The sequence below is a fragment of the Malaya genurostris genome, chromosome 2 (genome assembly GCF_030247185.1).
Source record: "Malaya genurostris strain Urasoe2022 chromosome 2, Malgen_1.1, whole genome shotgun sequence".
NCBI classification, from domain to species: domain Eukaryota; kingdom Metazoa; phylum Arthropoda; class Insecta; order Diptera; family Culicidae; genus Malaya; species Malaya genurostris.
Window position 1 is genome coordinate 264,593,710 of NC_080571.1, and position 14,029 is coordinate 264,607,738.

Here is a 14,029-nt window from a genome sequence, read left to right on the forward strand (position 1 = left end):
TTAGATATTTTGCGTTTCGATCTCAGTTCCTCGCCAAAATACCTTCCTTCATAATCAAACGTATTGTTCCCATTTATACGCACAATTTCATCCTCCGAACCAACAACTTTAGGAAAAGATTCAGCTCTTTTATCATAACTTTGACTAAAATCAGATGTAGGTATATGCGAACATTTCCAATTGGAATCATCTTTAACGTACTGTGCTGAACAAGAGATTACGGAATATTTCTCTCGGTTGTTGGTGGTACTGAAACCTACAAAGTCACTGTTTGAGCTGTCCTCCGTGGAAAAGTCTCCACCATACAATTCAATTGCATTAAGAGCTAACATGATTTTGTATCGAACGATTAAAAGTATCACGCGAATGGAAAATCAAACTTGAAATATCGACACGTGCGAGAGATGCATAGCATGCTGAGATGAGACACCGGTATGCGAGTATCTTTTCTTTCGTTAACAAACGAATGTCAAAAAAATGCAACAATTCGTTCCAGATGAAAAGTTTGAAATGTAATCCATGTATGTGACTCAAAAGTATCACGGATCAATCATCATAGTAGCGGTAAAAAACGAATTATTTCCGAAATATGTATTCATCTCTGTCTCAACTTGTCGATGTTCATGCAAGTATGGTTTTCACCATGTGGTCTTTCGGAATGATTATGGAAAAAATACCTAACTCTGCGCACGGCCTTGGAAACCAAACCCGAGTCCACCTTAAAACCTTGGTTGCTAAGCAGATTAATTTAAATTAGTACTAGAACTTTATTTTTTGGATATGTAATCGTTTCTGACGGATTGTGAAATCCATTTAGAGTAAATCATACATTCAGTCTGAACTAATTTAGTTTCCGGTTTTTATCATTATCGTTATTATTAGTATTTAAATAAGAAATACAATAAGTTTTCTGATGCTGATAGTGTAGACATTTGACATAAGCAGACATAGAGGAATGTAATATAAATAAACATCCAAATAAACAGAATCGAACTAGAGTAACCGTACCATTATGAATTATCTTAACTCTGCCAATCATCTTATATATAAAACCAAGCAATAAGCATTCGCTTAAAGGAATAGAAGAAAACTAGTGTATTAACTTCGAATTGTCGTGTTACAATAACACAGTTTTCACATTAATTTTGCTGTGATATATAGAGCCAAAGCAGAAATATTAGCTTTATCGACTTTATCGTAATCCATTGATTGCAGGCCAAGTAATAATAATTTTGGGGATTCGACTAAGAAGATGACTATTGGCACTAGAAAGCATACTTATTGAGCCAGTCGGAGAAGACAGTCGAAAAGCCGCAACTATTTGAGGGGAAAAAATGAACTGGAAGCAGAACAATTCTACAACAAGCGTATGCAAATAACTATGCCATAATTGATATATAGATGGATCGAAGTTATATAATTTTTAGAAGCTTTACTACAAAAACATAACAACGGTATGAGAATCCATATTCTATACATTTGTATGAAGTAGAAGTTCGAAGATGTTTCCTACAAAATGTGATACACATTACTACTGAATGCTGTAGTTATAGATATAGACAAAGAGAGTTGGTATCTTTCAGAAAAAATAACAAATTTATGTACAAGAAACTTTACATAAGGCCGTATTAATTTTGGTTTTAATGAAATAAATCAAGAACAATTCTCAAAAATCATTTTACATTTCACGACAAACTACGACATAGGGAGAAAAAATATAGCCAACGAATGATAGAAGATGATGACTGTGTACAGTTCGGAATGATACATGTGGATAGGTTATATAAAAGGCACAATAAAAATTGAACCGCACCAACCGTACACAGTGTACGGAACATTATAGCATCGAAATATGTGTTTCAATAAGGCAGAGCAATTCTACGGATTATATAACAATTTTCATTTGCACCAGTTAATTTACTATTTATTGTTTTAGTGGACAAAATCTCCCTGATTTTGGAGATCGCAGAGGTCCAAAAATCGATCACTCTATACTAACGCGAATTTGTGGCATTCACTATTGCGTCTTTTTTCGTTACTGTAACATAAGGTTTCAATAAACCAGTACTGTTTTGTCCCTAGTTTCATATGGATTTAGTGGCGCAAACATATTGACAATCATAATAAAGAGTAATTGCGTGAAATATTGATTCATTAGTTTCCCGATCAACAGAGAAGAACTAAATTGTAACAGAAATTGTTATGATATTTCTAACAACCACTGTTATAAACTTGGGCTCGTTAATAGTTAAAATATCAAAAAATATAACAAAATCTATTCCTGAGAATTATTCAACCTAACAGGGTGTGATATGATGCAAACAAAAATATATCATAATCAGATTGTTAATTTCATCATTCAAATATCTCCCACAGTTATAATTATGTTACATTTAATATATATATATATATATATATATATATATATATATATATATATATATATATATATATATATATATATATATATATATATATATATATATATATATATATTTATATTCTTTTTAAAAAAAAGTTAAATAAGTTAATGTTAATATTTTATTCTGGAGCATGTTTTTATCATATAAAATAAAAAGACACAAAATCCAATTGTGTCAGTTACATATTCAGTGAAAGGAAATCAAAACAGAAAATGATTGATAAAACGAGAGGTCTCTGAAATCAACGTTTTTTGCCGTAATACGATATGACTCTCGCCATCAGTTGACAGCACTCATCTGCGTTTCTCTTCGCAATCGACGGAGCATCTCCCAGGAATAAACGGTGTTCAAGAAGACGATCTGAAAATATATGTAATTTTTACATTTCTGAATAGTTATATAGAATCTCATTATAAATTACTTGATATATATTCAACTTTTTCAGACTCGAGAGCGATACGCTTATAGCTAGATTCCGGACAAAAAGAAGTTGACTTTTCTTGCCGGCTTCTACCTAGAGGGTTGTTAGAAGCGCGTCCCGTCACCGTTCGATTTTGCAAACCATCGGGCCACAAATGAAGCATAAGCAGCTTTACAAATATGTAATCACTTTTGTTTGCGGCATCGGAAAACATGCGAAGTTTATTCTGATCGGGATATCCTGCTACTTCGGTGAATATTGTAGTTCGTGGCTGACCAATAAGTTTACTGCTTAGAGCGTCAGTGAGACTCATGCATCTTGTTGATGTGTCGTCATATTTAGTCTTCAATTTTTTATTTTGTTCCACCAATTTTGTATATTTTTTTATCAATAACTCAATAGCTGCTTGATGACCACATTTGCACACTATAAATTAATATGAAATAATATATAAGTCATGCAATGCTTAATTGAGTATAGGTTAGATTTGAATTTACCGATAGAATACCAATCGATTTTGTTCTGGATGTTGTTTCTCTGAATATCTCTATAACAGGAGTATTTTGAATCGGTCGATGCAGATGTGTAAGAGTGAGAATCCCCCGTGTCCGATTCTGCAGTACAGTCTAATGACGATATTTGAGCATATGGAATGCAGACGTTAGGAGTTCTTTGGCCAATGCTACCATCAGATATCGATTCTACCGTACCGAGACCATTGTTGACTGACAATGTTGAAGATGGGTTATAACTGGGTAAAATTGGTAAAACACAAGTTCGTTTAACCTAAAAAACCAAACGAAATGTTACTCAAAGAAATTTATCAAATATATTTCCATTTACCGGTAAAGATAGCTTTTTTCTATTAGCTGTAAAATTCGTGGGTATACAGTCTGTTTGAGAACAGTCATCGTGCATTATTTTTTCGGTGACGGAGCATTTGTTATTGCTTCTCGTTTTAATTTGAGTTTGTTTAGTTTTTGGGATAACTTTTCCCTCATTTTCCATATTCATAACATTGTCGAGCAGCAGCCGCTTACCTTCATACATATTTCGTGAAGGATTGTTTACGAAATTAGTCTCACAATTGTACTCGTGTTTCTCTTCACCATTTTGAAGCGTATGCAATACATTTTTGCGATTTAATCCTAAGGACCAGTTTTCCAAGTCACTTTCTCGCAAAATAACATCACTTGCTGATTTTTTTCCAATACTCTGCCGATGAATCTCTTCCACTGGGTTATTTTCAGAAGTTTGCTCGCCATCCGGAATATTTTCAAACAAATCTAGTCGAGCACGAACAGCACATTTTCGAAAAAGCTTTTTTCGTTGAAACTCTTTTGCTGATTTCTGATTTTTCGAAACAATTTTCTTTACCTGAAATATAATGAAAATAGTTTATTTCGTCTACATGATGAACTAACTTACCGTGGCGTCATGGATAGTCAAACGTTCGGTAGCTGCCATTGTGTTTCCGATCACTTTTTCACTATTTTGAGCATATTTTTCCTGCACGCTTTTCGAGTTATTGAGGAATTTCGAATTGTGCTGGTTCGCAGTTAAAAGGACTTTTCTTTTAGCCACACTTATATAGTTTCCGCGACTTTTACCCATTTTGAAAAAAAAGCGGATGCTTCCGCACGTTGCAGCCAATAAACTAAAACGGAGTATACCAAGACTAAATACTAACGGTGAATATATTACAGTTTGCATTACAAGCAAGTTTTTACATTATTCAATTCGTGGCAAGATGTAGTTTTGTAGTTTAGTACTAATAACTATTTTTAACATACTGTTACAAAAAAATGAATAGTTAAGGTAATCAAGCCTCCTACTGGTGGTCGGCAGTGGCTGATAATGTAAAGGTTATAAAAATAAAGAATTTATTCTCATTTTAGGTCGTTAAAAATATTCTCGGCATCTTATTGAAATGTTGGTTTTCCAAAATCAAGTAGTCTTAATATTATAGTTCGTTTATGTTATTTGAATTTACATTTCCGTTTGCAGGATACAAACAGACGTCATTACATTTTCGTTTGTGGAACAGTTTTTTTTACTATTTAGGAGTACTGTTTACATGCTCGTAAGACGACTTGGTTCAACATAAGTCAAATTCCATGGAAGCGATAGTTCCTAGATATTTGTTATTGTGTGGCGTTTTCGGTTGCATCGTTTCTGCATTGAACTAATTAAGTGTTCTCAACTACATAAATGCCAAATACCATAGTGTTGAGCAATTGAAATTTCACTTGAAGCGAATGACGTGCTTGTCACGTTAGTATTTTACGTTTTTTTGTTTTTCATATACATATTGCTTCGTAATTTGATTTTCACATTTTAAATTTTAACCTCCTATACTTCTGCAACGTGGCCTTGTTGGAATGACGTAAAGTGTAGCTTGCCAAGGTTGCCATTTCCACAGAGTTATTAATAAAACCAAACACTCACTAATTTTACCAAACAGATTCTGCGGCACAGATCACAAAATTTTTCAGAATTCACAAATTTTAAGCATATTTTGCTAAACTTAAAGATTTTCAGAACATTTCTCACAAATTTCCACAGATTTAAAACAAAAACATGCATTAAATATGGGAAACATTTATTATGTTGAGGCACAGATTCTAATTTGGCCGCTCTAGACCTCACAAACAGAGATGCCATTTATACAGATTTCGCAAAAAGCAAGAAAGATATAAATAAACAAATTAAAAGTTTTTTAATCAACGGGCAAATCACAAATTGAATTGGAAATCCTTTTGTGCAAATATGTGATTATCCGCACTGAAATACATTAAGCATCATGAGCTTTTATTGTCATTTTCAAAGTATATAAGTATATCGAATTGCATTTTAATGGTTGTTGATAAAACAATTATATTAAATTTGGTCGTTGTTCATTCTTGTGAGCGCGGCAATGAACTACGAAGATATAAAAAATAAATGCTCATTGAATCTTCCATTCTAGAACCATAATATGTTAGAATAACATCATTCTACTGTAGAAATTTCATTGTATTAGTGAATACAGATAACAACAGAGTTTTCATACAGAGCAATACAGATTTTCTAAAACATATCTGGCATCTCTGTTCATTACATTGACTGGCCTGTTGACAAGAGTTACCATATTCACAGATTTTTCTGTAAAACCACAGATAATTTACTTATTTTGCTACCCCAATTTTGTGCGCAGAACATAGATTTTATCAAAATTCACAGATTTCTACCGATTTTTATGAATATTTCATAAAAATGGGTAGATTTTCAAAATGTTTTCCACAGATTTTAATAGATTGTGATCAATAGTATGCAATACAATTTTTTCACATTGAAATACTTATTTTGAAATGGCAACTCTGCTATTGACGGTTCGTGTTATACTTTGAAAAGCAAAGAATAACAAATCAAGTCGCTGAAAATGCATACTCAACGAAGACCTCGTCATCATTACCTGATGCATCCTTGGCACAATCGAAAGTATATAAAAAAGGTATGAAGTATTTACAATACTAGTCCTCCCAATTTAGTATACAAAATTTTCAGCAACAAAAAAACAATTCACAAACGAATGCAATCCGAGAGATGCCGGATACGGAGATCATATTGAATGATGCATTTTCCATTAATCTGCGAAATGAAGATCTTAATGATAATATGATGAGGCAAAACAATAACAATGTTCGTGGCGACAATAATGTAATTGAACGACCAATTTATGAAGAAGTAGGTACCTTAATTTGCATGATCAGATGCAAAGAAGTTGTATTTAAACATTTTATCGGTAACCGTTAGAGAGATGACTATGACATTAGGAGTGAAATAACAAGTATCGATCAAACGGCGGACGTAAATGAAAAGGATGCTCAATTTGATAAGGTTAACAATTACAAATTTCAGTAATAAATTAAGTAAGATAAAAATTAATTTAATGTTTTTAACCTTAGCAATTTCATAATGAGCAAAGATATATAACCTTCATTGATGACATGAAAGTAAATGATGTTCTCTTCATGATGCTGAACGTCTACGTTAAACATAAGTTAACTCAAGAAGCGGTAGAAGATTTAATGCGAATGCTGAATTTAATGACGAAGCTAAAGCCGTTTCCAAAGAAATTTGCCACGTTTGCAAAGATGTTTCCAGATCCTTACAATATTAATAGAACTTATTTTTGCACAAACTGTCAATACGGGTGGGGTAAAAAATTTGCATTTTAATTTCATCATGAATACTAAAAATATTGCAGGTATGAGAGCGAACAATGTCCTGAATCAATATGTCCTATTGAAAACTGTGGTTCGACAACGAAAGACTTTTTTATTATAATTCCTATTGAAGAACAGATCCGAGAAACCTATACAAAATATTTCAAAGAGATTAAAGAATATGAAGAAATAGTTGAAAATGAAAATATTGCGGATATTAGTCGTGGTCGACTCGCACAGTCTTTACCTCCGGGAAACTACATTACTCTATCTGCGAATGAAGACGCAGCAGTTGCATTTAAATGCACCAACAAAAAACCAGTATATCCCATATTTTTAGTCGTAAATAATCTACCACCAAGATTGCGGTTCAGCAAGAACAACCTTCTCTTAGCAAGTATTTGGTTCTGCAGAGGTAAGCCTAGCATGGCTCTATTTCACAAAAATCTTGTTTTGGAGCTACAGAAACTGCGAAAAGGAATGATTATAGGAAATGAGGTTTACCAAGTTGTATTACTTCAATATTGTTTGGATTCGGTAGCGAGATGCGAATTATTGTGTTTTAAACAATTCAACGGCTTTTTCGGTTGTACTACATGCTTACATTCTGGAAAACTTATTAACAATCAAATACGATATCCTTATCAGAAAGCCAAGATTAGGAAAAATGAAGAATCACGCCAGTTAATGATGGAGGTTTATAACTCAGCATCACAGGAACCTAAATTTGGAATAAAAGGAATATGTGTATTAGTAGGCGTACCCGATTTTAATATCATTGACGGAATGCCTGTCGATTACATGCATATGGGACTTCTGGGCGTCACTAAAGTTTTATGGGAGCTGCTATTAAATGCAAACGGAGATAAACAACGTCCATATTACGTAGGCAATTGGAAGGAAATTATAGAAGACAGACTTCTTTCTATTTGTCTTCCAAGCTGCTTTCCTAGAAGATTACGAAGATTGGAAGAATATAGGAAATTCAAGGCATCGGAGTGGGAAACCATACTTTTGCATTGCTTTTACCCGTGCTTTTATAACATACTGCCTCCCAAATATCTTAAACACATTATGCTGTTTGCTTCCACAATTTATGAACTGTTGGAGTTAAGCATCACAGAATCCACTATAGCGGCTTGCGAAAGACGAATTAATAAATTTGCTAAGCAATATGGACAACTTTATGGAGACGAGAATATGCTGTATAATGTACATCTATCAACGCACTTAGTACGGACTGTTATAAACTTAGGTTGTATATCAAACACAATTTTTCGATGCATTTCTTATTTTTTCCGATTTAATCCATTTAGGTGCTTTGTGGAACACGTCACTTTTTCCATATGAGAATGGAAACAGTATGTTGGTAGATTTTCATACTTCTAATAATCATCCAGTACTTCAGCTTACATCAAAATTCATTATGAATCGAATTTGTCATCACACAACGTTACCTGATAATTCAACTATTAAGCAATGGGTGAAACGGCACTGGAAGAATGAACACAAACTGGTCAAATATAATCAGCAGGCAAAATGCATACTGCCCGATGGAATTATGAATCCTCCTATTAATAAAAACGATTTTAACGACATTGGAAAGTGTGTCTACAATGGAATCAACATTTGCGCGAGATCCGTTTGTAAAAATTTTAAGTACGACGACTCGTTCATTAAATTAAACGATGCTTTCTTTAATGTTGTTCGCGTTCTTCTGGATTCCGCAGAAATTATTTTTGTTGTAGTCGAAAAACTGATAACTAAGAAATTGTTCGAAAACATGTACACATTCAAATTATCAAATTCATTATTCTTATTGAAACTGGATGCGACTATTCGCCAATGTATTAGTGTTCAACTGAATGAAAATGATCCCAAATTAAAAATTAACTTCATTTCTTTATCCAAAATACGGACACAAGTAGATTGAAATATAATTGACATGTACATTATCTCCGACGAATGTCTAGAACGATAAACGGTGAAATAAAACAATATGAATAATAATAAAATATGTAATCTGCATATATCTATCTGTTGTTAAATTGTAGTTCTTTCGTTTATCAAACATTCAACAACCCAGAATATCATATCTATCCTTGATAGAACTTTGATACAACTTTGGTTTCTTCTTTGGATTTGGTACCATGTTAATACCTCAATGAGATATAAATATCTATATCAGATATAAATTTGATAAAGTTCTGTTAGGCTCTGTTGATCGGGTTGTTTTGAAAAAAGTAATACTGAGTTCCACCGAGTTCTTGTTGGAGCATACTGGAAACATGCTCTATCGACCGTGACTAGATTTTTCAACGATTCAAAAGTGGGAATTTCAGTGTGAACATGCCGAGTTGGGAGGATTGTTGAACGAACACAATACTCAGAACTCAAAAACAAATGGCGGAGAGATTAACCGATAATCATCAAGCCATTCTAGATAGTATGCACGTTTTGGAAAAGATTCAGGAGATGGAAACATGGGTTCGTCAAGAGTTGAATGACAGACAACGAAAAATGCGAAAAACGGTGAGCGAAATTTTGGTTGTTTCTTTTTGCACCAGATCGTGGAGGGAGATGAGAAATGAATTTACTTCGAAAAAAAAAACTATGCTGAGCATTTGATGAATAGTACTGCGAGTTTCTCTAACCAAAAAAAGAAACTGTAAATACTAATCGCTAAACCGACAGCTAATGATAAAATGTGATTGCTCGAAAAACGACCAGAAAGCGGTCAAAACCATCATTTCTGAGCTCAGATAGAAACTCTCCCACCGTACTCCCCTGAGTTGGCCCCTTGCGATTATCATTTGTTCTTATCGATGTGTCACGCACTGGTTGAACAAAACTTCACTAGCTGTGAAGGCTTTTCGATAGGATCTCGTAGACGTGGTATTTGATTTGGCGAAAACATGAAAAAGAGCGTGCATGAAAAGTTTATCTTAAACATTTTGCGTACAATCAACATTCCCATTTCAAGAATCCCGCATTGTTAACTGACACACCTGGCACAGAAGAGAATACAACCCGGATCAATCAGCATAGATCAACCCGAAAAAAGGCTACGATTGGAAACTTGGAACATGGAACAGAAAGTGGCTAGGTTTCGTTGACTGCGGTAGAATACCCTACGACTGAATAAATCTATAATAAAGATGTAGAATAGCGGACATCGAGTGACATCGATCTTCTATTAAAGCTACGGCATAGTGCTGGATAAGACGCGGCAGTGAGTAATTGAATGGCAGCCGGTCAACGCAAGGATGTGCATGTTGAGAATTAAAGGTCGTTTTTTATAACTACAACATCATCAACGTACACTGTCCACACGAAGAAAATTTGATGGATCTTCGATCCATCATTTTTCGCAGATTAAATTACGGATATTAGTCGTACCAATAACAGTCGATAATCTTATCGCCCGTTATGTCACAGTGCCTTGTACACTAACGCAATTAATTGGGAAGTCTGTTGAAACAGCAAAGTATAACAGTCTGTTTCAACCGAATTCGCAGCCGATTCTTAGCGTACAAAAAAATCGAACATACGATAACTTGTAAGTCTAGCGCTCGTAAACATCGTAAGAGTTACGTAAAGCTTGTCACATTAAATCACAGTTCTTACAATCCAGTACATGCATACAAATCAGTACTACAAGGTAGGTTGGCCGTGCATTAATACGAACAAGTAAAAGACACTGGGAGCTAATTTGAACGAAAAATGGTATGAAAACAGATCAGAGTAGTAATGAATATAAAAAAGAAGCAAATTAAAATCAACCGAAGCCTACGGACAGCTCGTATTGGTACAGATATTCCGACGAAAGGGAATTGAAAATTAATTCTAACTGTTTTGTCAAGTTGTTCATTATTTACTGGTTAGCTCTCTACTAATGTTAAAGATAATCAGCTTGAACAATGTTTTCCGTTCAGGAAGTATTGGGAAACAATTCAGACACAAATCAGCAATGAATACAGAAAACCATACACATCGGAACGGAGGACATTTAAGTCTATGATAGATAGTGAACAGTAATGACAAATGAGGAACTTCTTCAACGGAAAGTAACAGAACAGGCAGTAAGGGACTTAAATCAGAAGGCTAGAAAAAAGTGATATGAACTAAACAATGGTAGATAGGTGGGATTTTCCATTACTTCGATAGAGAAGAATTATTTCCGAAGAAAATCAAATTTACATACCACCTGCGATTTTTGTTAGTTCAAAATAAATATGTGTGTTTGATTGTTTTGCTTGATTTTGGACAGCATGAAAGAACATAAATTATATTTTGCAACGTATGTTAATTAGAAATCAAAGTTTATTGATTTATGAGTCAAGTATGATCTGATCCCAATTTAGTAGGAACTAATGAACAAAAGGACTTAAGCGCAGAGCACGAGAAACATAAAGCGGATAGTCACACATCTTATTTAAAGTGGTGGGTTTCTGTTTTGTTTTTGTTTTTTTTTCAAGTGGGATTTTTGCTTCATTTTTATATTTGTTATAACTGCTGAGAATGTCAAAAATGAACTCGATCTTTCGACAAGCTCAATATAGTGCATGTTTGTATGTGAAAATAATAAAATGAAAAATATGCAATGAATTTACGATGAGAGTGGCCATTCAGACACAACACAACCAGTAATGGTAAATTTGGCAGGTATTTTTTTGCATTGAAATTTATTGACGTAATAGAAGCGCAACTTTTATTCTAAAAGGCGAATTATAAATAAATCGAACGATGTAACATTATTATTTCGCAACTCGTACCTTGTGAATTTTTGAATTATTGGAATCTACTAGTGTTAACCGTATTACGATCAAATAATTACTTGTTCAATACCAAAATCTAAAGTTTTCTATTCATATCAAAGATGTTTTTTGTTGTTGCGAATTTAAAAACATGAAATTCAAAATAACGCTTCAAATCTTTACGTCTATTCGTCTGCCTGCTACTCTGAACGAACGCATTACCATAATATAATTGACTATTTAGTGAAACTCATCATTTACTAGCAATCCGATGGCCAAAAAAGCCAGAAAAAATCCGAAAAAGGCGAAAGAAACTATAACGTACTCAACACTTAGCAAATAACTATAATTCGTGTCTATGATCTCAAGTCGGGAAAGAATATCAAACCTTGTCAGCACACATGGCGACTTCGATATCCTCCCGGGATATCTCGATGTGACGGATGTTCTTGACATAGTTTCCAGCTAGCTTCAGTATATCGACAGAAACATACTCCAACACTGCAACAAGAAACAGCGAAACCGAACTGTCGATCTTGTACTGCAGCACCTCCTGAAAAAAATAAATAAACAGACATTATTTTAATTACACGAGTCATGAATCCACTAGTTTCGAAACTTATACCTTTTGTAGTAAAGTATGCACACGATCAACCGGAAGCACCGGTTTCTTTTTCTTGGATTTATCTATTATCTCGCTCGCTTCGTCTAGGGCCCATTTGTCGATGGGAGTGGGAAAGGTTCGTTCAATTTTTTCTTCGATATCCTTAAAAATGAAACGAATCATGCAATATAGTATTTGATTTTTCAATGTTTTCTCATGGTTACACTTACCGATACTGTTTTTGGAGGTGGTTTTGCGCACAGCATCGCTAACAATCGCAGGCATAGGCTTTCGACGTAGAGCAACGCATCCTCGCGGGCTTGCAACGAGGGATGCACTTGCTCTAGGACCTGGGAAAGATAGAGATGATGCGTTCGTTATTGAAAAAGTTTTACTTGAAGCTGAGTGTGGTGGAAAATTTGCTAATACGTTCAGATGTGTTGCGGGTTTGAGTAACTCATAAGTAACTCCCATCAATGAATATCAATATTTATTCTATGGGCATGAAGTGTGAGTCATTGACAATTTTGCATTATATGCAAACCCGATTCTAGTGGGTTTGAAATAGTTATGATTTATAATATGTGTTCTAAACGAATTTTTTACATTCGTAACAAACAATCTTGTTCTGCGAAGGTCACCTGAACAGAAGATGAGCGAAGCTCAATTACCAAAGTGATGCATAATGTCAACCAGTGGGCGCTATTTAATTTTAGGTGGGTGACACAAATTGTATGTGGGGGGGTGCCTAAATAGAGAGATATTTTGAAGGTAAAACACAAGCATTTAAATTATTTCAATACAATACTCAAAATTCAATATGATGTGGATACGGGGTTTTAATTTATGTGGCCTTATAGGGAACAACGAGGATATGTTAGATTTCGTTGCTACACAGCGGGTGTGCTAAACCAGAATTTCACTAACCGTACACAGTGTACAAGAACGATGCACTGCGGTATCTGAGATATCGAGGTAAACTCAAGAGCAGAGCAATCCCAACGTTTGAAGGTTGACATTTTATTTTGGCCGCCACACTCCCCCACACCAACAAGCTTAAATTTAGAACTCCCTAGTAGTGGAGAAGCTACTAGTCTCAGTGGAGAATAAGACACAAATATACACTGGCAAATATAATACAAGAAATACAAATTTAATGTTGGTACAAAGTCCACTGTGATTCTATTTATTCATGTTCTTATGTGAAATTAATTATTAACTTTAAGTTGAGTCCCAGTGGAAAGGATTTCCTTTTAAGGGATCCACGACTAAATAACTACATTATGTTAGAAGGAAAGTACAATCATATTAAGAAATTAATTATAAGATTCGAGAGTATTATTCAGCCGCCTTTCGCAATATATTTTTTATTGAGCGTTGATGAAAAGTAAAGTTCATTGATAACGCGAGAGATACTTATAGCACTATTAATTATTTTACCATAATTGAGTAATCTTTCTGCCACTATGACATTTTCTGAGACAATTGTTAACTGAACTTTAAATTAGATGTTGTGATAATTGGTTCAAGAGATATCTCTGCAAACATACTAGTTCATCGTCAAAGTTATTATTACTAGAATTGCTGGAAAAGCCAGTTTTTTGATCGGAGCTCCG

At 34.2% G+C, this 14,029-nt stretch overlaps 2 protein-coding genes across 5 annotated transcripts in view; both read right to left on the reverse strand.

Moving 5' to 3' along the window:
• LOC131429819 (protein son of sevenless) overlaps positions 1 to 14,029 on the reverse strand; it is a 57,838-nt gene that overhangs the window by 22,332 nt on the left and 21,477 nt on the right. For 3 of the 4 annotated variants that reach the window (XM_058594210.1, XM_058594208.1, XM_058594207.1), the window contains exons 3-5: positions 12,644 to 12,763; positions 12,435 to 12,575; positions 12,198 to 12,362 (exon numbers count right to left, since the gene is read on the reverse strand). In XM_058594210.1, coding sequence (XP_058450193.1) covers positions 12,198 to 12,362; positions 12,435 to 12,575; positions 12,644 to 12,763 — 426 coding nt within the window. Of the gene's footprint in view, positions 1 to 11,256; positions 11,308 to 12,197; positions 12,363 to 12,434; positions 12,576 to 12,643; positions 12,764 to 14,029 lie in introns of those variants that run through there. The other variant, XM_058594209.1, reaches the window with a different exon arrangement.
• LOC131429822 (uncharacterized) lies at positions 2,555 to 11,259 on the reverse strand. The gene is made up of 4 exons (XM_058594212.1): positions 3,688 to 11,259; positions 3,342 to 3,630; positions 2,845 to 3,270; positions 2,555 to 2,783 (listed from the first exon to the last, which is right to left on the reverse strand). Exons 1-4 carry the CDS (start codon positions 3,892 to 3,894, stop codon positions 2,665 to 2,667), a joined length of 1,041 nt encoding a protein of 346 aa, XP_058450195.1. The 5' UTR covers positions 3,895 to 11,259; the 3' UTR covers positions 2,555 to 2,664.